The 23,591-nt window shown below is 39.1% G+C and overlaps 1 protein-coding gene across 14 annotated transcripts in view; it reads left to right on the top strand.

Annotated features, from left to right (window-relative positions):
• The window catches only part of LOC307006464 (endonuclease V-like), a 134,894-nt gene that overhangs the window by 6,849 nt on the left and 104,454 nt on the right, over nucleotides 1-23,591 (top strand). For all 14 annotated transcript variants that reach the window (XR_013799461.1, XR_013799462.1, XM_079627491.1 and 11 more), the window contains exon 2: nucleotides 2,093-2,264. Coding sequence is in view for 12 of the 14 variants with exons in the window: in XM_079627491.1 (XP_079483617.1) it covers nucleotides 2,093-2,264 (172 nt within the window). In the remaining 2 variants the exon portion in view is untranslated. The remainder of the gene's footprint in view (nucleotides 1-2,092; nucleotides 2,265-23,591) is intronic.

The raw sequence follows: 23,591 nt of genomic DNA, 5'->3' as shown, positions 1-23,591 counted from the left end.
ATTTTATGTGATGGTATTAGATCTAGAGTATGATTACGACAATGAGTAGGTCCTGACAGGTGTTGTCTAACTCAAATTGAGTTTACAATATCTTTAAATGCCAATCCCAATGCATATTTTTCATTATCTATGTATATATTAAAATCACCAACAATTAGTACTTTATTTGCAGCCAATACTAATTCTGATAGAAAGTCCGCAAACTCTTTGATAAAGTCTGTATGGTACCCTGGTGGCCTGTATACAGTAGCCAGCAGAATTTGAAAACGTGATTTATCGTTTACATTATATATTTTTACATTAAGCACCAACACTTCAAAATAATTATATTTACAACTAGATTTCTTAGTGGTTTTGAAAATATTACTATAAATTACAGCAACACCTCCTTTGCGTTTCAGACGAGGTTCATGTTTATAACTAATCTTGTGGGGTGGACTCATTTAAAGCAATGTAATCGTTGGGTTTTAGCCAGGTTTCTGTCAAACACAGCACATCTAGGTTGTAATCTGAAATCATATTATTAACTATTAGCGCCTTTGAAGTAAGAGATCGAATATTCAGCAACCCAAGCTTTATCAATTGCTCATCTGTATTATATCCGTTTTTTATTCGTTGAACCCTAAGGTGTGTATTGCCATTTCTTTTACACAACGGTCTACAGTTTCACACACTTTCACGTGTTTCTTCCATCTGCCGACGGTGTCGCCATTTCTCATTTTACCCGTTTTTGTGCGTACACCTGGGTCAGAGCTTGCGTGAAGGACCGCACATTTTCCCGTGAAGTTTGCTTTTTATAAATACCAAATAAAGTAAAGGAACCAAAACTCCATCAGGTGACAGAATGGAGAAAAAAACCTTGGGAGAACCCAGGCTCAGTCGGGGGCCAGTTCTCCTCTGGCCAACGAGCGAACAGTGGATGATTATGATTCAGGAGCATAACAGGTCAGAAGTCAGAATGAATCAGAGGTAAAGCCTCGAAGTAAACAAACTCACAGCAGCAGCAGTCACAGCGAGGCATGGCGGAGGAGCAAGAGAAAAAGCTAAAATGATGAGGTTAAAGACAGAAAAAGACATTTCTGCAATGAAAAATTTAATGTAAATTTAAATTATATTACATTTGGTATAATTATATTACATTACATACATAACTCCACAATTATCAACAAAGAAAAATAAACCAATTCTATGCTTTACAAGTGGAAGTTTTCATATGACAATTAATAATTTTCAAGATCTAATCATCAGCCCGCCAATCATCTCCATCCAGCCCGAGGGACCCCAACCCTCTTTTCCTGGCGGTGCGGCTAAATTTGTTTAGATATGCGCGTTGGCGCAGCTGTACGGCTATACGCACTGTGCGTAACATGAGCGCTCCGACTGACCTGAGATACATTTCCATGCAAATATTTAAGCAGTTATTATGTGTGTCCCGTATTTCTGTTGACTGAACCAGCGATACCAATCATTCGTGAATTAATCATTCTTTGATTTGAGCCTTTCCATCAATTGGCAAAACTCGCTTGCATAATGGTCTAAAACTATTCGGATTCGTTCGGACCGCTCTGTCACTGAATCATCTAAAGCGGTTTCTCGGTCAGTAATCACAAATAGAGAACAAATATCGTTGTTTTTAGTTGTTTCACGAGTTTACTTTGAACTACGCAGCATGGCCCAGTGGATAACGGAACGCAAGCTTAAAGGAGTTGCGTTTACTCCCGGTCGTGGACTGACACCATTATTAGGGGTGTAACGATTCATTAATTTTCTAGATGCATCAATTACAAATCCTGTCTATGCATATGCATCGATCTTGAAATAATGTTTCAATAAATAAGCTTAACCCACCGGCCCTTCTCAACTTTTCAATTTAATAATCCGGCCCTCGAATTAAGCTAATTGAATAGCCATGTTCTAAGGTATTAGGTTTAAAAAAAGAAGGAATAAATAAAGCACAGCTCGCTTCGCTTTGTGGCTGCATTACCACCTCTAGTATGCATTATTTTTCTTATCTTAGATTTAAACGGCTCCATGTCAATTCCTTATACAATATTTGTTTAAATATCTCTACAATGTATTTGTGTGTGTGAAGGGAGCAGGCACGCCTTAGGGAGAGTGTGAAGGAGGAGGACACAGAGGATTGGCAGAGGAGTCCAGACTTCAGTGGGCTGGAGCGAGTGGGAGGAGTCGATCTGTCATTCATTAAGGGCAATGATATCAATGCCTGTGCTCATCTTGTGGTGCTCACATACCCACATATGAAGGTACATATTTTCAATCCACATAGCTCCAAGCCTCCAACTGTAAAACTCTTAGCAATTGCCCAAAACCATATGCCAATATCCCCAAAACCCAAACTGACAGTGCAATTCTGGATGCTTTTTTTCTTCTTCTTTCTTTTAACCCCTTACTCGTCACAGGATGATTGAAAAAGCTTGACCTGATAAGCTTGAGCTTATCAAGCTTGGCATGTTACCAACAATACCGGAAAGTCTTAAGCAACAAGTATGTTGCCCTTACCTGGATGACCTAAATGAGTATGTTGCCAATACCCGCATAAACCATATCAACAAGCATGTTGTCAATACCCGAAATTCTTAGCAGTGAACATGCATATTGCAGTGAATGACATGCCGTCTGAAATGAAGAAGTGAATATTGAGATATCAAAATGAATCAGCTGCTTGCTTGTTGTATACCCGCAGTCCAGTTCCAGTTTCTTTGAGTGACGACTGTGAGCTAGAGATGGAGATTTCCTTTTCAATTATCTTTTCCCTTGGAAATAAGTCACAATACTGAAGTAATGCTGGTGGAAACTTCTGGTTCACACAGAATTAGCAACATATGTCATTAATACAGCTGGATGGTTTAATGCAACAAGCGTGATGCTGATACTTGGATATATTTAGGCACAAATATGTAGGTTTGAATAAATTCCAATCACTAGACAAGTTATTTGTTGACGTGTACTGACACTGTCACCTGTCAATGACGTTATCACCTTGTTATACTTGGTTGTAGTTTACTTCTGTAGATACCAAGAAAATGTTTTTTTTTTTTAAGAAATGTTTTACACACTACTACCCCCATAACGACTGAGGCTGATAGAATGGTTACATCCTGATATTAGTGGCATATGTTGACCACTATAAATCCAATCTTATGGGGGAAGCCTCACCCCAAGCTGGAACAAGCAAGGACACATTGCAACAAGCGTGTTGCTGTAGCCAATTTAAAGGGGACCTATTATGGAAAATTCACTTTTGCACGCTGTTTGGACATAAATGTGTGTTTGCAGTGTGTGTACACAACCACCCAATAGTGATAAAAATCCATTCACTCCCTTTTTTTTAATCCCCTTGAATCATAAGCAATGTCTCCCAACGACCTGTTTTCAGCCATGGGGCTGGTGTGACGTCACAACAGCCACAGGCCCCGCCCACGAATGTTGACAGACACTGCCGTTTTAACATAGAAACGCCCTGATTGAGTTCACTGCGAGTTGTACACATCCGTACAATCCGTACACATCCCATTGCTGCACTGATGAGAAAGTCTCCCAAGCGTTGTAGGTGTTGTGTGGCTGGATGTATTAATCCACATAGCTCTCTCTATTTACTCCCGAAATCTGAGCTAGCCGCTGAAGACGAGGTGGATTAATTTTGTTTTCAAAGAAAATGCTCCCTCAACTCTACCGGAAACCGTTTATGTACTTACGCACTTCTTATACTGTTTACTCAGCTCTAGACATGTGGCGGTATTAGGTAATGCGCTAAATCACAGTAATGAATATGCACGATACTGTTATCGCGGGCACTTCAAAATACTGTGAATAATAATAGATCCGAATTTAGATTTTTAGAACGTGCATTAGCTTATTTTTCATCAACCGCTTAAAAAAAAGATGCATGCTCACTGTGCGCAATCTAGTCTAATGTAAACAATCCTCACATGGAGAAGAAGCATGGCGGAAGGAGGAACGTTGCAGACGATTTATCCCCCTTCTAAAAGGGTAAAGTCAGAGATTTATACGCCAAAAATTGTATTTGCGTGCATGAATACGCACTTAAACCGTTTGGGTAGGATTAGGGGTGAGGAGCGCGTGCGTATTACACGCCATAAAGTGCATATCATATGCACGTGAAAACAGCGTATCATATGCACGCAAAAAAATTTTTTTTGGCTGTAAATGGCACGAGAAATAAAATTCATGCTATAGATACGCACTTTCATGAGATCGTGGCGGGCTTTAACGAGGAGCAGAGGGTCTGAAATTTTAGGATGAGCAAGCCAACCTTTGATATGTTGTGTCAACGTGTCCCCTCATTCCTCTCCTACGACGAGACAACGTTTCGTCTGGCCATTCCGTCCCTTTGCAGATGCGCATTGGCCCATCAGGGTTTCTCTCGTCATTAAACTGCGGAGACATAGCCTAATTGCTCAGAAAATCCGGCCTGTTCACATCAGTCGCATTATGAACTAGGCCTAAAACCGATTTCGAAATATACAAATGCATGCATTTTTTTCCTCTTTACCTGTCATAGAACACATCCGATCTGTGTCACATATGAGCAAAAAATCTGAATTGGGTCACATTTCACTAACAGTGTAAACGAGGCCAAAGAGGCATTCCAGCGTCAGGCTTCAAATGGACCCTCATCGGGCCAAGTTTTCCGGTTCATCGGTTTTCATTTCATTTGCAGGTTGCACATTATTCTCTTTGATATAATTGCTCAGTTTACTTTTATATTGTGTACTGTTTTTGTAGCATGGTTAGATGTTATGGGAAGGAGGCGTGAACCGGCGAACATTTCACACAATTTGAATACATAAATAAACAAATACAAAAATGAAACTATGAGCCAGCAGCAGATACAAGAGAATGGTGAGAGAGAAAAAATAAAACCTTGATCCGGTTCCCGGACACACTGCCGCTCGGTCCTCAACCAGCTGAGAGACTCACTCGCGGTGCCATACGATGGAACTGGACATCCGTTGGGGGGCGGCTCGACGCTCCTCCGCCTCCTGGCAGACGGCGGTGGCTCCTCTGGTCGAGGGCAGCCGGCAGCGAATCCCCCGTTCCCTGCTCTGCCCCCATCATGGCCAACGGCAACAGGCTCCAGCCCACGGCGAACGGGAGCGGCGACTCCACTCCCTCTCAGACGGCAGCCACCCCTCCTCGAGACCCTCCTTGAGACCTCCGTCCCACCTGTTCTTCCTCGCTTCAGCACCATCAGCTCGGGCAGCAATTGGCAGCCATCGCTCCCTCGTGCTGCCCAACCTCCTCAGTACCGTGATCCCCCTCAGCAGCGAGGCCTCTCCTGGAGTGCATACTACATCGAATTTCACACACTTTTGCGTCACCATATGCACGCAGATTCCCCCTCCCATAACGCTCGTCTAAACGCAGAATAAAAAGTGATAACGCAACGCCACTTTTGCGTTTTCTCTTCAGATCTTTCCGTGTAATCATAGCCTGAGTGCGAGCTTGTGAGGCTCCGCCCCCTGTGCCGTGCAGCAGCAGCTCATTTGCATTTAAAGGGAAAACACTAAAAAAGCGCTTTTTCTGAGCACCAAAAAGTGACAATTTAAACATGCTGTAAAAAATTATCTGTTGGGTATTTTGAGCTAAAACTTCACATACACACTCTGGGGACATCAGATACTTATTTTAGATCTTGTGAAAAGCGGCATAATTGGTCCCCTTTAACAATTGTATGGGATCTATTGGGGGTAGCTTACACCCCTAGCGGCAGCAAAATCTGATACAACAAGCATGTTGTATAATCGCAGAACTATTGCTAAAACTAGTGTAGTTTGGCAGGGGAAGCATACACCCTACAGAAATAGCTCAGACTTGCGGCAACAAAACTGATACAACTAGCATGTTGTATAATCGCAGAACTATTGCTAAAACTAGTGTAGTTTGGCAGGGGAAGCATACACCCTACAGCAGGGGTCGGCAACTGGAAAAAATATTTTCTGGCCCGCCGGATTATTTTGGAAGTCCGTTTTTTTTTTTTTTTTTTTTTTTTACTATAACGGTTTACAAATAGGCCCCGTGAATCAGTGATGCGCGGGATGATCCAAAATGAGCGACGAGGTCACCCGCGGTTACGAGTCATCCAAAAATATTTTTAATGATATTCGGGTCGCGGTCGGTCGGGTCGTTTGAAATAAAGATGCCAATTAAACCATTGTAATTTATATAGTACTAGACATAATGTTCTATGAAATACATAGGTCTACACTTTATTGGCTGAATAACTGTGCGAGGAATGACCACAAGCTCAGTCTGCAGAGATGACAGTGGGAAATCCTTATTTACCTGAATGTTGAGCGCGTTATTAACTTTTGAATAAGAGCTGAAGCGGGACAAAATGCCCGATTTCCCAAAAGGTTGAACTGAGCAATGCCATTGGGCCATTTTAATAGGCTACTTTTAAACGCATATAGCTCAGTAATACGAGTTTTATGTATTTTCTGAGAGGGGGTGGGGTTTTTGTTGGGAAATTCGGAGGAGAGACGCACACTTCGATTAGACTGGATAAACACATGCAGCATCTTAATTGTTAAGAAAATGAAACGAAATAAATGAATAAATCAAGCCTTTATTACAAAACACAGCATTCAGAAAAATGCGCACCCCTAGTTCCTACGTCTATGGCCCAATATGCGGGCCAGGAAGCGGGTCGGGTACAATATTTTCTTTCTTTTGTTTGCGGTCCGAGTTGCGGGCGCGGGTTGTTTATACATTGACCCGCGCATCACTGCCGCCGTGTATCATTCGTTCAATCGTTTTTTTCCCCCAAATTAAAACCAAAAATAAAAAAATTAAAAACGACTTGTTTTTGAGATTTGAGATTTTGAAAACGAGATCTAAATTTTTAAAGCAGGTGAACACTTTTAAGCTTTTACTTTTAAGTATTTTAAGCGGTTGCTGAATTGAACCTTGTGGGAGCGGGACGGAAAAAAAACAGTCCCGCGCAGACCTCTTGTGTCCCGAATAAATAATTATTAAAAAAAGGAATAAAGTTCAAAAGTTGTACAGTCCATTGGTAATACAATGCTAAAAGGTTCTGGGTTCTAATCTGCATTTGTATAGTTTTTTTTTTTTTTTCGTTTTTTTTTCTTCATCAAAATGATTTTGCTCATCAGTGGTTGTATATAAGTAGTAGGGACACATTTGTGTGCATTATATTTTGTGATTTCACCGTAACGAATAGGCCTATTCCATGTAGCTGGCCCGCCATCTACCGGATAAAAAAAATATTGGCCCGCGGCCAAAGTTACTTGCCGACCCCTGCCCTACAGAAATAGCTCAGACTAGCGGCAACAAAACTGATACAACTAGCATGTTGTATAATCGCAGAACTATTGTTAAAACTAGTGTAGTTTGGCAGGGGAAGCATACACCCTACAGAAATAGCTCAGACTAGCGGCAACAAACTGATAACAACAAAGCATGTTGTATAAATCACAGAACTATTTCTAAAACTAGTGTAGCTTGGCAGGGGAAGCATACACCCTACAGCAATAGCTCAGACTAGCTGCAACAAAACTGATACAACTAGCATGTTTGTATAACCATAGGACTAGTATTAAAACTAGTGTAGTCTGGTCGGGGAAGCATACACCCTCTAGTTTTGAATCAGATGCAGTGTAACAAATTAACTCTATGAAATATTAATAATCAATAATAACTGGTTATAATTGATTATGAATATTTGGATCAGTTAATATAATTAACTTAATGTAGTACAATTAATATTACAATCAACCCACCTGTTCGTCCCGTGAACACTGAGGATTAATTGTTTATTAATTCTAAGAAATATTTATTTCCGGGGAAGGGAAATGTCTTTCTTACTGTACAGTACTAAGAGCCTGTAGTCAAAATCTAAATTCTAAAGTAAACTTTGTTGCAAGCAGAGAATCAGAACCAAATACGTATTGTGCACAAGTTTTATTAACTAAAATTACAAACATAACTAATCTAAACACATACATACATGTACGGGTAAAAGGGTGAGTACAGAATTGAATCGGAAGCAGGAAATGGAACTATGGGAAAGATCCATTTAACTATGAAAAGAACCACCAGCTTATAATTTTCAGAGTTCCTCATTAAATGTATATAATTGCATGGCATTTGCAGGGAAACTTTTCTGAAGGATTCTTGATGGTTCCATGAGTCTCAATCGATTTCTTCGGTGTTGACTGAAGAAATGGTGATGAACTTGCATGGTTAGGTCGACTCTGTTCTGGTTGAAGGTTTTCTCTTTCTCCATGAGCACATGGCTGAGCATATGCAGATTGTGACCTGCCGGCCCAGGGCTGGAGAGGCCACGCAGGCAACCAAGGAGTGAGGAAGTCGGAGGAGTAGATGGCTGCCCATTCAGTAATGGAAAAGTTGCAGTTTTCCTCTGAGTTGGATTGAAGAAAATACAGTCTGACTCTGTTGGGAGAGTGAAGGCCTAAGGGCCCCATGGGTCCTGGTGGGGGGTCTCCAGCCCACCCGAAGAAAGCAGCAGTGAAGGCCATAAACAAGAGAGGGAAGGGCTAGTGGAGGTAGCTATTTATAGCTGGTCCCACCTTGCAGGGTTAGCTCAACCAATAAGAAAGGTTATTTTCTAAGCGGCAGATTCCTTTGTGGGGAGGATTTATGACGCTATCTCAAGTGTGGTTAGACATCTGCCTTCCTTCTTTTTTTTTTTTTCATTAATGCTCAGATATGTGACCGGTCACGGAAAGTAGGGACACAAGTCGGTTCTGGAGCATTTTGAGTTATTCACAGATTCTGAAAGTGTAGTCTCCAAGCTTTCCAACGATGTGTAACACATGGTAATTTGATCATATTTGGAGAAGTTGTGGCCATTTGAAGGTAGGCACTCAAAAAAATTCAAAGTGGAGAAATCTGCCTCTAAAGATTGAGCAGTTCTTACCTCTCTGCTGCTGGGAGTGACAATAGGGCTCATTTACATCTCATTTAGATAAGCCATACCCCCTGTAAAGCTCCCCCTGTAAAGCTGTAAAGCACATGTTGTTTTATTTACATTAAATGGATAGTTCTCCCCAAATGTTTAGTTAATTGTCATCATTTATTCTCTCAAGTTGTTTTAAACCTGAATATGTTTCTTTATTCTGTTGAAGTTATTTGGAAGAATGTGGGTAACCAAACAGTTGATGTTCCCCAGTGACTTCTATATTTATTTCCTATGGAAGTCAATGGGGACCAGCAACTGTCTGGTTACCCACATTCTTCCAAATATCTTCTTTTGTGTTCAGCACAAGAAATAAATAAATACAGGTTTGGAACAACATTAGAGTGAGTAAAGAATGACAAAATGTTTATTTTTGGGTGAACAATCCCTTTAAGGACAAGCGGCTGAATGTTTACTATTAGGGCTACTGTCTCTTTAAGACCTGAAAGCAACGCGTCTAATATGTACGCATAATATGACACGCAGATTTCTCTCAATTTAGACATAACCAACTTTCTTTATGTAAACCTTGAGTGTATTTGACAGTATTAGCTCAAAAAGACTCGAAAGATAACTTAGTCCAGTATCCAGGCGCTGTTAGACAGGCTTTTAGTGCATGCGCGCGTCGGCTGTTTGCGTGCAGAAAAGCGCATTAGAACAGCGCTTCAGCAGCGAATGACATGTTTAACCGGCAAGGCTTTAAAGCACATGCAAATAATGAACTTTTGAGAACTGCAGTGTCCTGTTCCTCTGCGTAAACATTTAATGTGAGTATTTGTCGCGTTGTACACTGGGCTGTTGAGACGCAGATTGCTACAAAAGCACGCAGCAGCTTGCTTGCATCAAGGATCACAGCGCAACTTTGAACTATATCGATGCGATATGGTCTAATTCCATATCCCATTTAAAAAATATATCAATATATTTTTTATATCGATATTATATCGCCCAGTCCTACCACGCTGTTCCCTTGGAGGGCGGGGGCAATAACAAAAGAAACAAAAGCCGGCTTATCCAGTATGGAAATACACACAGACAATGACACACCTCTACTGCGAGCTAGAATCTCACAAAACAAGCCGATTTCAACCTAAAAATGTACTATTTTAAATATACCAATATTGATATCTAAAACATGGAGAGGCTTCTTCGTGATCTCAACTAACAGATTCCGCAAAAAAGCGAAAATCACCAGTTTTGAAAAAAAATGCTTCTTTCTCATTTTGCTCAAAAGTTGTGCTGCCGACTTGTGTCCTTACTTTCCGTGGCGGGTCACATATATATAACAAACACACATTCTAAGAGAAGTACATTAAAGTGTGAGTCATTAAATGCGGATTAATTAGATAGGAGACATGATACAGGTGGGGTTACATTGACCGTTGGTTGTATAATAAAATTACATACCGTAGTATATGCATAATAGTACACAAGACAGTAAATCATTCACAGTTTCTGGGATGCGTGTTCATTTATAGATCAGTTTGTCTATGATTAATGCAGCGAAGTCTGTATTAACCCTCTGGGAACCAAAAACGCACTGGCGCGTTTTCTTTTCACATAGCAGCAAAATAGACCTAAAATACTCAGTCAGTTTTGGTCATACAGACTTAAGAAATATGAAAAAATATGCTGTTAAATGTCTACTTTTTTATGTGTCCACTTACAATCAGAATAAAACATTGTGCTTTTGTAAAATAAAGAAAATATACAGGGTGTGCTTTCTGCCTCTCCGTCTCCGTGAACTTTTTTTCTGAAGCACGTCTCTAAACTTAAACAAAACTCAGCGAATACTATTCACTCAGACATGAGATATATATCTCTATAATCATTTAAGTGTGTAGTTTTAAATTATCTAATTCAAAACTAAAAGAAATATTCTCTGTTTATGTAATCTATATAAAAAGAGAGAGAGATCAGCCGTTCTCATTATCGTTCTGGCACCTCATTACTCTGCTAATTTGACACGCCCATGGAGAGCGCGCGCTATTCAAACGCAGATGGTCTGAAGCAACACATGCAAACCAGTCAACGCCCACAACAGCTGGAAAACACACTGTAGTGAGGAATAATAATATCGTGATAATCCTGCAAATTTTACCTCAAACGTGCTGGAGTAGCCTAACAACGGATCCAGCTGCAGACCAGTAAGTGCTTTGAATCGCGTTTCTGTGTTTGAATGAATTAACGGCACAGATGCATGCTGTTGTTTACTACAGCTCGCGCGTGTCTGTGTGAATGAGTTTAGCTTTTAGCAAACTATCTATATTGCCTACTGAGATGAGTAAAAATCGACTGAATACGTTGAAATAAAATGTCTTTGTATAAGCAACATATTAAACTGCAAATTAACATTTATGCCCTAATATATATTATAAAAGACGATATGTTACAGACGAAATATGAAAGGCAACATTTAGATTTGGATAGAAAGTTTTTACTGCCACATCAAAACCTAATTTACAAGGTGCAAACATAATCTTAAAAGGTCAATATAAGCCTTCTCTTTAACCCTCTGGGGACCAAGGTGATTTTGGGGTCCTTGAGATGTTTTGACATGCCCTGATATTTGTTTTTTTTTCAGTTGCTTATAAACATATTAATGGCAAAGGTGTAATTACACTATATTTAGCACGAACATGGCTATCATAATATGTGAGCAACATGTATGTACATGTTTGCATTTTTGAGAGAATATTATTTATGCATGATTATTCAAAACTTACTCAAACTTAAATTTTCTGATATAAGACCACATACGACCAACTTCACATATTCCCACAATACTTTTGACTAATGGAAGTTGTCGGCTAGAGTTTTTACTTCAAAATTATCTGAAAATCATCCGGGCTAATCGTTCACATTAAACAATAGATTGATTTAAATTTTGTAAGACACTTTTTGTTTGGAAAGACAATATGCAGGTGGGCAGGAATGATCCAACAAGGTCATGAATAATGTCCTAATTCACACCTGAGAAGACAAAGACCTGCTAATGCTGCATACTAATGAGCCTTTCATTCAGGTGTCACTGAGCCACAAGAAAGAATGCAAAGACAACACACACACACACACACACACACACACACACACACACACATATATATATATATATATATATATATATATATATATATATATATATATATATATATATATATATATATATATATATTAGGGGTGGAGCCGAACCCGAATACGGTATTCGGAAAGGCACAAATAACGTGTTTTTTACAAATACTTATTTCGAACAAATACTTTTAAAAATATTTGTATTCGGGAATAGGAAAAACTTTATATCAAAAAGCTGCGTTTCCTCATGAGACCGCAGTGCATGCCCGTATGAGTGAGTGAGTGACGGACACAGGCTGCTCCACACAGCAACAGAGAGCGCTCGGCTGAGCGAAAAAACACTTAACTCTATCACTATTTTTGTTGAATAGATTTTTGTACCTTAACTGGGTTCCTGAGGCAGTTTATAACTTTCGAGAAGCGGAGTTTGATCGGGAGATTATTCCATTACGCTGCATTGACGTCTGCAGTCGGGTGCTCTCATGTTCGCTCATGTTCTGTTTACGTAGCTCTGTTTAGCGCGGTAATTTAGACAATATAGGCTGTTGACAGAGTAACGTTAACGTTCGGTTAAAAATGCTTGTGTAGTTGTGTCGAATTGTATGCACGTATGGGAGTTATATGGTACGTTTAAGTTACTCTGTCTTTTGCAGACAGCAAGATCAGATGTAGGCTGTAGGCTTCATAATGTTCACAATGGTATTTTATTAGTTGTTGGTTTAACCATGGATGAGGTAATGGCTGTTATGTTATTTTCTTTTCAATGACATTCCTTGTTTCATTGCTGGATTTATGGAAAAACATCAACCAATATTGCATATCCATAATTATTATAATGGATAAAATTGAAGAATACTTACACTATAACGTAAATTAGAAGTGTAGCCTAACTAATTTATGTGTAATTTTTTGGGGGATTTTTACGCCTATTTTGAATTTTACTCGAATACAAATATAAATACTTTTCCCCCCTCAACAAATACAAATACGGATACATATATCGGCTGCTTTGCACACCCCTAATACATATATTCCATGTTTAAGTAGTTAAGTAGTAGTCACATGTTTTTGTAGTTTCATTTATTAAATACATTATACTCATTTATTGGAACTGTCTAAATGCTCATATCTCGAAGTCTCTTAAAGGATTAGTTCACTTTTAAAAAAACTTTTGCTGATAATTTACTCACCCCCATGTCATCCAAGATGTCCATGTCTTTCTTTCTTCAGTCGAAAAGAAATTAAGGTTTTTGATGAAAACATTCTAGGATTTTTCTCCATATAATGGACTTTTTGGGTACCAAACGGTTCAAGGTCCATATGACAGTTGTGTGACAGCTCTGTTGTGTGATGCACGTTTGTAACGTCACGTAATACGCAATTACGTTCAAAAGGTCACGGTTGACGTAGCCGGAAGTACAGAGTCACTGTTTACAAGTTGAATGCGCAAACTAAGTCAAACGCCGTTAACAAAAAAAAAAACTAATTAAAAGGTAAAACAACGATTTCGGACGATTTTGATCTTAGGAGTAAAAAAAAAATATATATATATATATATTTTAACATGTCTATAGTAATAGGAAGATATTAGTGATAAACATTCACACGTTATGAAACACATTGACGAGAAAAACACGTCAATACATATAATATAGTAAAAAAACAAAAAAACACATACCTCCGTTTGCTGTAAAAACGTATTGGGCACAGCCGACATTTTCAGAAAACGGCGATCTCCTTGCTGGGAGGGTTTGAAATCATCGTTGAAAAAGTGATCACTGCACACTCTCTTACATATTAGAGCATGTTCAGGTGTGTTGATATCCAAGTGCAGCGCGAGCAGCCACAGTTTCAATCGCTCAGGATTGTGTATAGGAAATCTATGAAAAGTTAAATATTTCTGTCCTGACGAAAAAGTTATTTTAGCCTTTATAATATTAAAACACCCAAGATACGCACACGAAATGGGCATTTTAAAAAATAAACTGACAAAAAGACATTTGAATATGTGTATATGTTCCTCCTTCCTCACATTGGTAAACACTGACTTTGTACTTCCGGCTACGTCAACCGTGACCTTTTGAACGTAATTGCGTATTACGTGTCGTTACAAACGTGCATCACACAACAGAACAAGGCGAGCATTTGTCCTTATAAAACTTAAACTTTTTTTATTTATTTTAGAAATGACCGATCGTTTCGCAAGATAAGACCCTTATGCATCGTCTGGTGTTGTTTAAAGCCATTTGAAGCTGCACTGAAACTGTCATTTGGACCTTGAACCGTTTGGTACCCAATGAAGTCCATTATATGGAGAAAAATTTTAGAATGTTTTCATCAAAAACCTTAATTTCTTTTCGACTGAAGAAAGAAAGACATGGACATCTTGGATGACATGGGGGTGAGTAACTTATCAGCAAAAGTTTTTAAAAAAGTGAACTAATCCTTTAAATGTTCGATCTAAGCTACAAGCTTTACATTTGTTGAATACGTTAAATTAGTATTTTTTATAGAACAGGAAAGTAATTTTTCATGGCCAGAAAGATAGCCTTTCCGTGAGGACGAACAGATTTTTCGATAACAAATGAATTCCATTAGGGGTTATCCTGAGAATTGATCTATTCTAGACAATTGGTATGTTAGTGCTTAATTATAATTCGTTATGATTGATTATTGATATATACAATTGATCTATTTTTGCCTACCTGTATGGATCATTGATTATAATCCTTTGTATTTCATTGTCCATACAGATTCATGGGCAACGTATTCCCTTTATGTGTATTTTAATCTCTTTATGCGATTCCTGATCATATTCGTGATCAGTTATTAAAATTATATTCCCTTTATTTGAGCTAGAATTGTTACAGCTCGTAACCAAGTTTCTTGTATACATACTACATCCGGAACAACATCTAATTCATGAATGTACTTTTTAAATTCTTGACCATTAGCTATAACGCTTCTGGCGTTCCATTGTAGTATGTGGAGTACCATAATTAGCGTCCTAACCCTCAGCTTGTGTAGTTTCTCCATTTTCAGTTACTATCAAGAATGCATGTATCTGATCTGCTTTGATGTCTCTCATGTCAAGGAATTTTCCTGCTGCCTCTACAATACCCTTAATTCTGTCACTTTTCTTTTTTAACTGTGATAGTTTGACAAATAAAACCCACAAAGTTCACTTTCTTCACTATTAAGGTATCATCATCAACTTTACATTTGTGTTCACAACCATTCTGCATATGTCCTGGAATGATTAACTTGTGACTGATTAACTGGTGTTATGTTTCTTTGGACCATTTCACTGGAGTTTCTGTGATTTGATCCAGTTTCTATTACTTTCTTTAGTGCTTCTGCATATGATACATTATTCAGAAACTTAACCTTCTGGGCTTCTCTGGCTTCTCTTTGTACTTCACATCCTCCAAAGGCTGCACTTTGCTCTCCTCCACAGTTACAGCATTTCATCTTTACATCTTCTTCACATTTACCATACTCATGCTGACCTCCACATCTAGCACATCTTGGCTTTCCTTTGCACTGCTGTGCTGTGTGCCCCATTCTTTGGCATTTGTAGCATCTGAGAGGTTTAGGAATGTCTGACTGTGGGAGGGTTCTCTCGAATTGCACTACCACAGATAACGTTTCTTTTAATGATCCATCTCGTTTAGTTTTTAGCCGTGTAGCCTCATCTATTTTGCCTCCCTGGATCTCTTTACTCAATGGGATAGGTTAACACTGTATTCGTCTTGTACACATAAGACAAGATATCCAGTGAGCCAGGGCTGGCCAAGGCAGCAGGTTCTGTTTGAATATCATTACACCCCTACTGTAAATTGCACACGCGGAAGGTCAAATATGCATACCGTAATTTCCGGACTATAAGCCGCAACTTTTTTCCCACGCTTTGAACCTCGCGGCTTAAATAATGACGCGGTTAATATATGGATTTTTCCCGCTTTCAATTATTTTTTTTTTTTTTTAAAAACACATTCTATGACGTGCTCAGTTTTTTGGCGGCATGAAGCTTTCATTAGACCAATGAAATTGCCGTTCAGGTCAAACAACTTTTTTGTTTACTGTTTAGATTAAATCGAGCGCGCTCAAACTTCCCATCATTCTGATCACGGTAGTCATTTTGTCACCCTCATCATGGCAAAGGCACGGAGAAATGCATATGATGCAGCTTTCAAGTTGAAGGCGATTGATCTGGCTGTTGGAAAAGGAAATAGAGCTGCTGCACGGGAGCTTGGTATTAATGAGTCGATGATTAGACGTTGGAAACAGCAACGTGAGGAATTGACTCAGTGCAAAAAGACAACTAAAGCTTTCAGAGGGAAGAAAAGCAGGTGGCCCGAACTAGAAAATGAGCTCGAAGACTGGGTCAACACACAGAGAGCAGACGGCCGAGGTGTTTCAACTGTGCAGATCCGACTGAAAGCCAAAACAATCGCCACCGCAATGAAGTTTGAGGATTTTAGAGGTGGACCATCGTGGTGTCTCAGATTTATGAGACGTAAAGGCCTGTCCATCAGGGTACGGACGAGTCTGTGTCAGCAGCTCCCTCCCAACTACGAGGAAAAAGTTTCAAACTTCCACAAATTCACTGATGCAAAGATAGCGGAGCATTCCATTGGGCCGCACGACATCATAAATATGGATGAGGTTCCTCTGACGTTTGACCTGCCTCTCACTCGGACTGTCAACAGGAAAGGCGAATCATCCGTCACGCTAAAAACAACTGGGCATGAAAAAACAAACTTCACCTGTGTTCTGAGCTGCACGGCATCGGGAGAAAAGCTTCCACCGATGGTGATTTTTAAACGCGTGACGATGCCAAAAGAAAAATTCCCGAGAGGAATTGTTGTGAAAGTCAACAAGAAAGGATGGATGACAGAAAGCCTAATGCATGAATGGCATACAGAGTGTTACGGCAAGCGACCGGGAGGATTCTTTCACAGGAACAAGGCATTGCTCGTTTTGGACAGCATGAGGGCCCACATAACAGATTCGGTGAAAGAAGCCATCAAGAGGACAAACTCAATTCCAGCTGTGATTCCCGGGGGCACAACAAAGTATTTGCAGCCACTCGACATCAGTGTAAATCTTGCATTGAAGGTGGCGCTCCGTGTTCAGTGGGAGGCTTGGATGACAAGTGGGGAGAAATCCGCGAAGAGCAACTTATGGTCAAGTCTGCCAGTGGGTCCTGACAGCGTGGAGCATTGTCAAAAAATCCACGATCATCAACGGGTTTCGAAAGGCTGGACTGCTGCGTGTTGAAGAGGGCTCAGCGGGGAATTTGCCTCCGGATGAAAGTGACGAGAGCGACAATGAAAACGATCCAATATCGGATGAAGCAATTCTGAGGCTATTCAACTCCGACACTGAAGGAGATGACTTCAATGGTTTCAGTGCACAGGAGGAGGAAGATAGTGACCAATGACTTTCGTGGTAGGCTAACGTTACTGTTTAGGCCTACTGATAATTTTCAATTTTTTATTACAAGCCGTGTTTCGTTAAAGCCTATTTATTTTTTTTACAAGCCGTGTTTCGTTAAAGCCTATTTTTTTTTTTTACAAGCCTTGTTTCGTTAAAGCCTATTTTTTTTTTTTACAAGCCGTGTTTCGTTAAAGCCTATTTTTTTTTTTTGTTACAAGCAGTGTTTCGTTAAAGCCTATTTATTTTTGTTACAAGCAGTGTTTCGTTAAAGCCTGTGTAAAGTTCATTTGTTTCAATGTACCGGTAGGCACCTGCGGCTTATAGACATGCGCGGCTTATTTATGTTCAAAATAATAAAATAAAAAAATTCAGTGGGTGCGGCTTATATTCAGGTGCGCTCAATAGTCCGGAAATTACGGTACATGACATTAGAAGAAGAAAAAAACGGGCTGATCTGACTACAAATTGCCCTGAGCCTTTTTCAACATTTCTTTAAATATCCAGACCAAGACAAAACATCACCCAATGTGGGGCATGAACTGAAGAGAAGGAAGTGGGGAGAAGCAACAAATGTGAAAGAAGGACAGGAGGAAAAAGAAGCTTCCCCCACAAATTCACTCTGTGGGGTGTGGAAACAAATGGCTGTATGTGTTTGTGTTGTCCATATCTCAGGAGATCAAAGAATCTGAGGTTCTGTTTGATTTGCAACTGTAAAGTTCAATAATAAAGAATCAGAAATTTGTTTTAGTCCAGATTAAAAATGTTTAAGTGAAAACAAATGTTTGAAAATTAATACCAAGTCTTTGGTGTGTGTGTGAGCCTCTTTTATTTATGCAGTATACAGGCAATATTGATGAATTGAGCCGATTGATGGAAAAGATGTCACTCAGAGCGTGCACACTCCTGTGCACATTTGTGTGAGAGAGAGCATGTGCACTTACAGCGGGATTGCAGGATTGCAGTTGTTGACTGAATTGGAGTGATCGGTGCATTGCCAAAGCAACAGTGCAAATAGAAGTTTAGCGATGATACCATACAATGCGTCTAGGCCCAAAATCTGCGGATAATCTGTGGCAATTTAAAAAAAATTGCAAGCTTCTCAGAATATTGGGGAGTTTGTTTGATTTTGTTAACCATCTGGGGTCTGAGGTGTTTTGACATGACCTGACATTTGTGCTAATTTCTGTTACTTATAACATTTTCATGGCTAAAGTACAGTGGCCCAGTAGTGCACAACACAACATAAGTTCACAACACAAGGAAATTAAGCCACAACACAACGGAAATGAGCCACAACACAACGGAAAATGTACAACAGAACGGAAAATCTACAACACAACGAAATAAAGCCGTAACACAACGGAAATGCTCCCGACCACTAGTGGGCTCTCGGGACACGATAAAGTAAGTTTTCCTTGCCAATGTTTAATTGTGGTGATGAGACAGAGGCAGTGGGATCCATTTGCAGCTTTATTAAAGAGTAGACAAGACAGGCAGGGTCAAACACAGCAGACAGGGCAAAGCAGGCTTGTCTGAGACAAACGTGAACAGGCAAGGGTCGAGGCAGGCAGCAAGATACAGGAATCAACAAACAATCCAGGTCAGGGCAGGCAGAAGAAAGTCAGAAGCGATAAACAGTCCAAGGTCAATAACAGAAATCAAACACGGGAATAAACGCTCAGAAATGATGGGCAGAATCAAGACTTCACACTGATTGTGTGTGTGGAAGTGGTTTATATGAGTGTGTGTAAATGAGGTGCAGGTGTGTAACGCAATCAGTCCCAGGTAAGCGGTATTATGGGAAATGGATTTCAATAAGAAAAGTTAATATTCCGGGGATGGTTCCCTCCGGTGGTGAAGAGGAGGCGGTGCGGGAGCCCGCTCTGTAACATTAATAGACCCTTTTACAGCCCACGTGATCAAATAGTTGCGCGCGCATTTTGGCAACGGAAGTGGTGTTGTTCCCCACTGGCTCTAACGTGTTAGCAACTCCGAAAGTTTATCAAAACGGTTTCGCAGCATCAAAATGTCTGGTTGTTACGTTTACGGTTGCACTAATCGATATTCCACCAAGGGGCTTAAAGGTTGTGTAGGTAATTGTCTAAAGAACTTTTTAAAGAACTGTCTTTATATACCAATACATAATTAAAATGTAAGTACTTTGAAAAAGAGAGTATAAAAATTGAGTGACTATAGTGTATATAATCTTCAAAAAACACAGCTCATTAATTCCTACCGGGACGAAACAAGTGATTGGCTTGCGCGACTGTCACTCTCCGTCGCCATGACTACCGCCGCTATTACTGGCTCTGCCCACGTGCACGCAGTCGCGCACCCGTTTTTAGGTGGGAGTGAATGGAATTAATGAGCTGTGTTTATTGAAGATTAAATACATGTAGCAACATTGACTGACATCTGGTCAGATTAGTGAATCAGTGATTCTCACACACACACCAACATTGCTCACACCAACATGTAACGTGACACCCAAACATTCCTTTCCCAAAGAAGCACACACACACCAAGACACCCACGTGTCTTCGCACAGAGAAAAAGGACTGCTAAATAGTCACTCTTAAATGTAATAAATGTATCCCTTTTTGTGTTAAGATGTGTTTATAAACCATAGGAAAGCATATATATGTCCAAGTGTAACATTAATCGAACTTTAAATGTCTATACTAATGCATAATAATCAAACGTTGTATTCCTAACCGTAACCTGATGTGTTTCATATCATTTTAAATCTTGAGACCTAACGGAGTTGAATCTCGATAATAGACTGCAATGATATGATTATTACTATATGAATCCTTTCCAGTCATAGAAATGACTAAGCCAAAGCTCTGTCATAAACTACACAGACTGGGGTCTTCGACAGGACAAAAGGGATTCTCCCGCTCCCAGATCACTGAAGGTGATTGGCTACTCGCGCCCCAAGAAGGGGGAGCCATACATTCTTTAAAAGCCAAACGCTCCTCTCAGCTCTCTCTCTCGCTTCCTGCCTTCATCGTCTGCTCATCATGTGAAGTCTCCGATCCTGAACTCCTTCCAGGAGTTCCCTCCACTTTTATTTTCTTTATAAAGCTTCTTTTGTTTCATTTTCAAATTCTCCTTGGTTCGTTTCCACCTACGAGTCGAACGAACGAAGCCTGAATTCCTTCAGTAACATATCACTTCCACAAGAGGCCTTCTTCAAATCTCGCGCCCTGTCCGAGGAGACACGAGCGCGCGCACTCTGCTCCGAGAACACGCGCAGGCTGGACACAGCTCGTGCACACAAACGAACTTTGCAAGTATTATTAACTCCAACGAGTTTAATGTTTTAAGGTTTGTTTCGATTGTTGGCTCTCTCAAAGGTCTGTGATTTCGTTATTCTATGATGATCCTCTCTCTCACCCTACAACCTCAGCGCGTGCTCCGGCACGGCGCGCCCCTCCTCAGAACTTTATCTCTCTCACCTTCTCTCTCTCATCTGTTATTCGTTGTCTTGTTTGTTCACATGTAAGATATGTACAAACATATAATCAGTATGTGTAGTACTTATATTCTGTAGTTGTGCATTTATTAAAACCATATATTATATGACTGTTTCTGAATGTTGAAAGTTAATAAATACGAGTCAATGAGATAGATCCAAAAGAGCTACCGCGCTCCTTGTTTACTACATTAAGTAGTTTTATAAACACCGGAAAATTAATGTTCCCGGCCGGAAGTTAATGTTTCTGGGAGTTTATAAGGAGATAGCTTTACTGAGAGATTGATGGATTGATCTTTGATGGTTTTGCGGGACAAACACCTCTTTGATCGGTACATGAATTTCCCTTAAGGGTTGTCTCATAATCGAAGTTAAATAAGATTATTGATATATGAATGAGGAATTATAAGACGTTGTGATCGATTATTCATATAATCTATACATTTTCAATTTCGATAATTTAATGTAACTGTAATATGCAAAATATTAATCATATTCATGATTAGTTATTAAAATTCCCTATAGATCATTTGAGCTAATTCATACGGACCCAGAGTCCGAGGCATATACACTACATACACTAGAGTCACTCAGTTTTTTATACTCTCTATTTCAGAGTACTTGCATTTTAATTATGTATTGGTATATAAAGACAGTTTAAACAAATTTGAATAAAAGTTTTAAGTTTTATAGGATTCCGACAGGATCAAGGCTGTTTCAGTAGAACCGGCAGCGCCTGTGACTGCAGGCGATTAAACGTGTTGATTGGAGCGAAAGACATAATAAAAAATGCTCGCGTCTGCAGCACCCACTTGTTTATATACTGTCTATGCTTGACACTCTGCTGATTCTCGCCATACTTCCGTTGCCAATATGCGCGCGCATACGTTGCTACGTCATCATTGTGTACAAACAGTAAAAGGGTCTATAGAGAGTCAGCAATCTATAAAAATATATCAACACCACGATTAGTTTTAAGAGTAAGTAGCTAACCATTGTATATTGACACTTATTAATTCAAAATCACCTACGTGCATTATAGCTGCATCTTTATACTCTAGAATGCTTTGATGCGCTACCACAGCGCTACACGTCTGCCAATTCCTCCAAGTTGTTAAAACATATAATTTGTATGAATTAAAATTACTTTTTACATTCAAAAACAGACATGTTCAAAATCCAAAGCTTGATTTGTATTTGTAGACTGACTTAATACAAGTTACTTTTTTCCAATACCCTTCATATTTACAGTAAACAATTATTTTTTAGGAAATTTCTGTAAAAGTTTTTTTTCTTTTATCATGTTTCAAAGGTTGTAGTTCCTATTAACCAGACTGACTTACAATAGGTGAAATTGTGCCAATAGATCCCTGTTTGCAAGTTCAAGATCTTTTTTTATTTATAAAAACATTAGGCCTACTGTACATCAAGTTTTTTTTTTTTTTTCATCTAACAAAGCTTCTGGTTCGGTTCCTAGTGACCAGACTGACTTATTACAGGTGGAATTGTGCCAATACCTTCCTGTAATTCTGTAATTCACCAAATGTTTTTTATTTTTATTTATCAAATTATATTACAATAAATTGTACACAGTGTTGGGCAAGCTACTTGGAAAATGTAGTGAGCTAAGCTAGCAGTTACTCTACATTAAATTCAGCTTCACTACACTGAAGCTACCTCCCTTGGAAATGTAGCAAGCTAAGCTACAGTAAGGGGTGGACAAAGTACACAACTTCCGTACTTGAGTAAAAGTTGTAAAGACAGATTTTTACTTAAGTAAAAGTACAGAAGTACTCATTTTTAAAAGTACTTAAGTATAAAAGTAAATGTCAATTCATTGTTTTATTATTGTTGCATTGTTGCATGTAATAACCAATTTACAGTACCGTATGCCTCTGAATCTATGCCTGTGTAAGGTAAATGCCTCGGACTCTGGGTCCGTATGAATTAACTCAAATGATCTGTAGGGAATTTTAATAACTAATCATGAATATGATTAATATTTTGCATATTACAGTTACATTAAATTATCGAAATTGAAAATGTATAGATTATATGAATATATGAATAATCGATCACAACGTATTATAATTCCTCATTCATATATCAATAATCTTATTTAATTTCGATTATGAGATAACCTTTAAGGGAAATTCATGTAATGATCAAATAGGTGTTTGTCCCGCAAAAACCATCAAAGATCACCCATCAACCTCTCAGTAAAGCTATCCCTCCATATAAACTCCAAGAAACATTAACTTTCGGCCAGGAACATTAATTTTCCGGTGTTTATAAAATTAAATCTACTCAATTTCATTGATTTTGTTTTTTTACAAGCATTTTCACCGACACAGTCTTGAATATATGTTTTAATAAATGCAAAACTACAGAATATAAGTACTACACAAGATACACGGGTTATACAGACATGGCCAAAATTGTTGGCACCCCTGGTAAATATGATCAAAACTGGCTGTAAAAAATAAATCTGCATTGTTTATCCTTTTGATCTTTCATTCAAAAAATTGCCAAAATTCTAACCTTTCATTGAAGCAAGAGAATTGAAAGTGGGGCTAAATCACATTATGAAATAAATGTTTTTCTCCAAAACACGTT

Source organism: Phoxinus phoxinus, assembly GCF_949152265.1.
Source record: "Phoxinus phoxinus genome assembly, chromosome: 11".
Lineage (NCBI taxonomy): Eukaryota > Metazoa > Chordata > Actinopteri > Cypriniformes > Leuciscidae > Phoxinus > Phoxinus phoxinus.
Note: the sequence above shows the minus strand (reverse complement) of the source record. Positions and strands in the feature narration are given on the sequence as shown.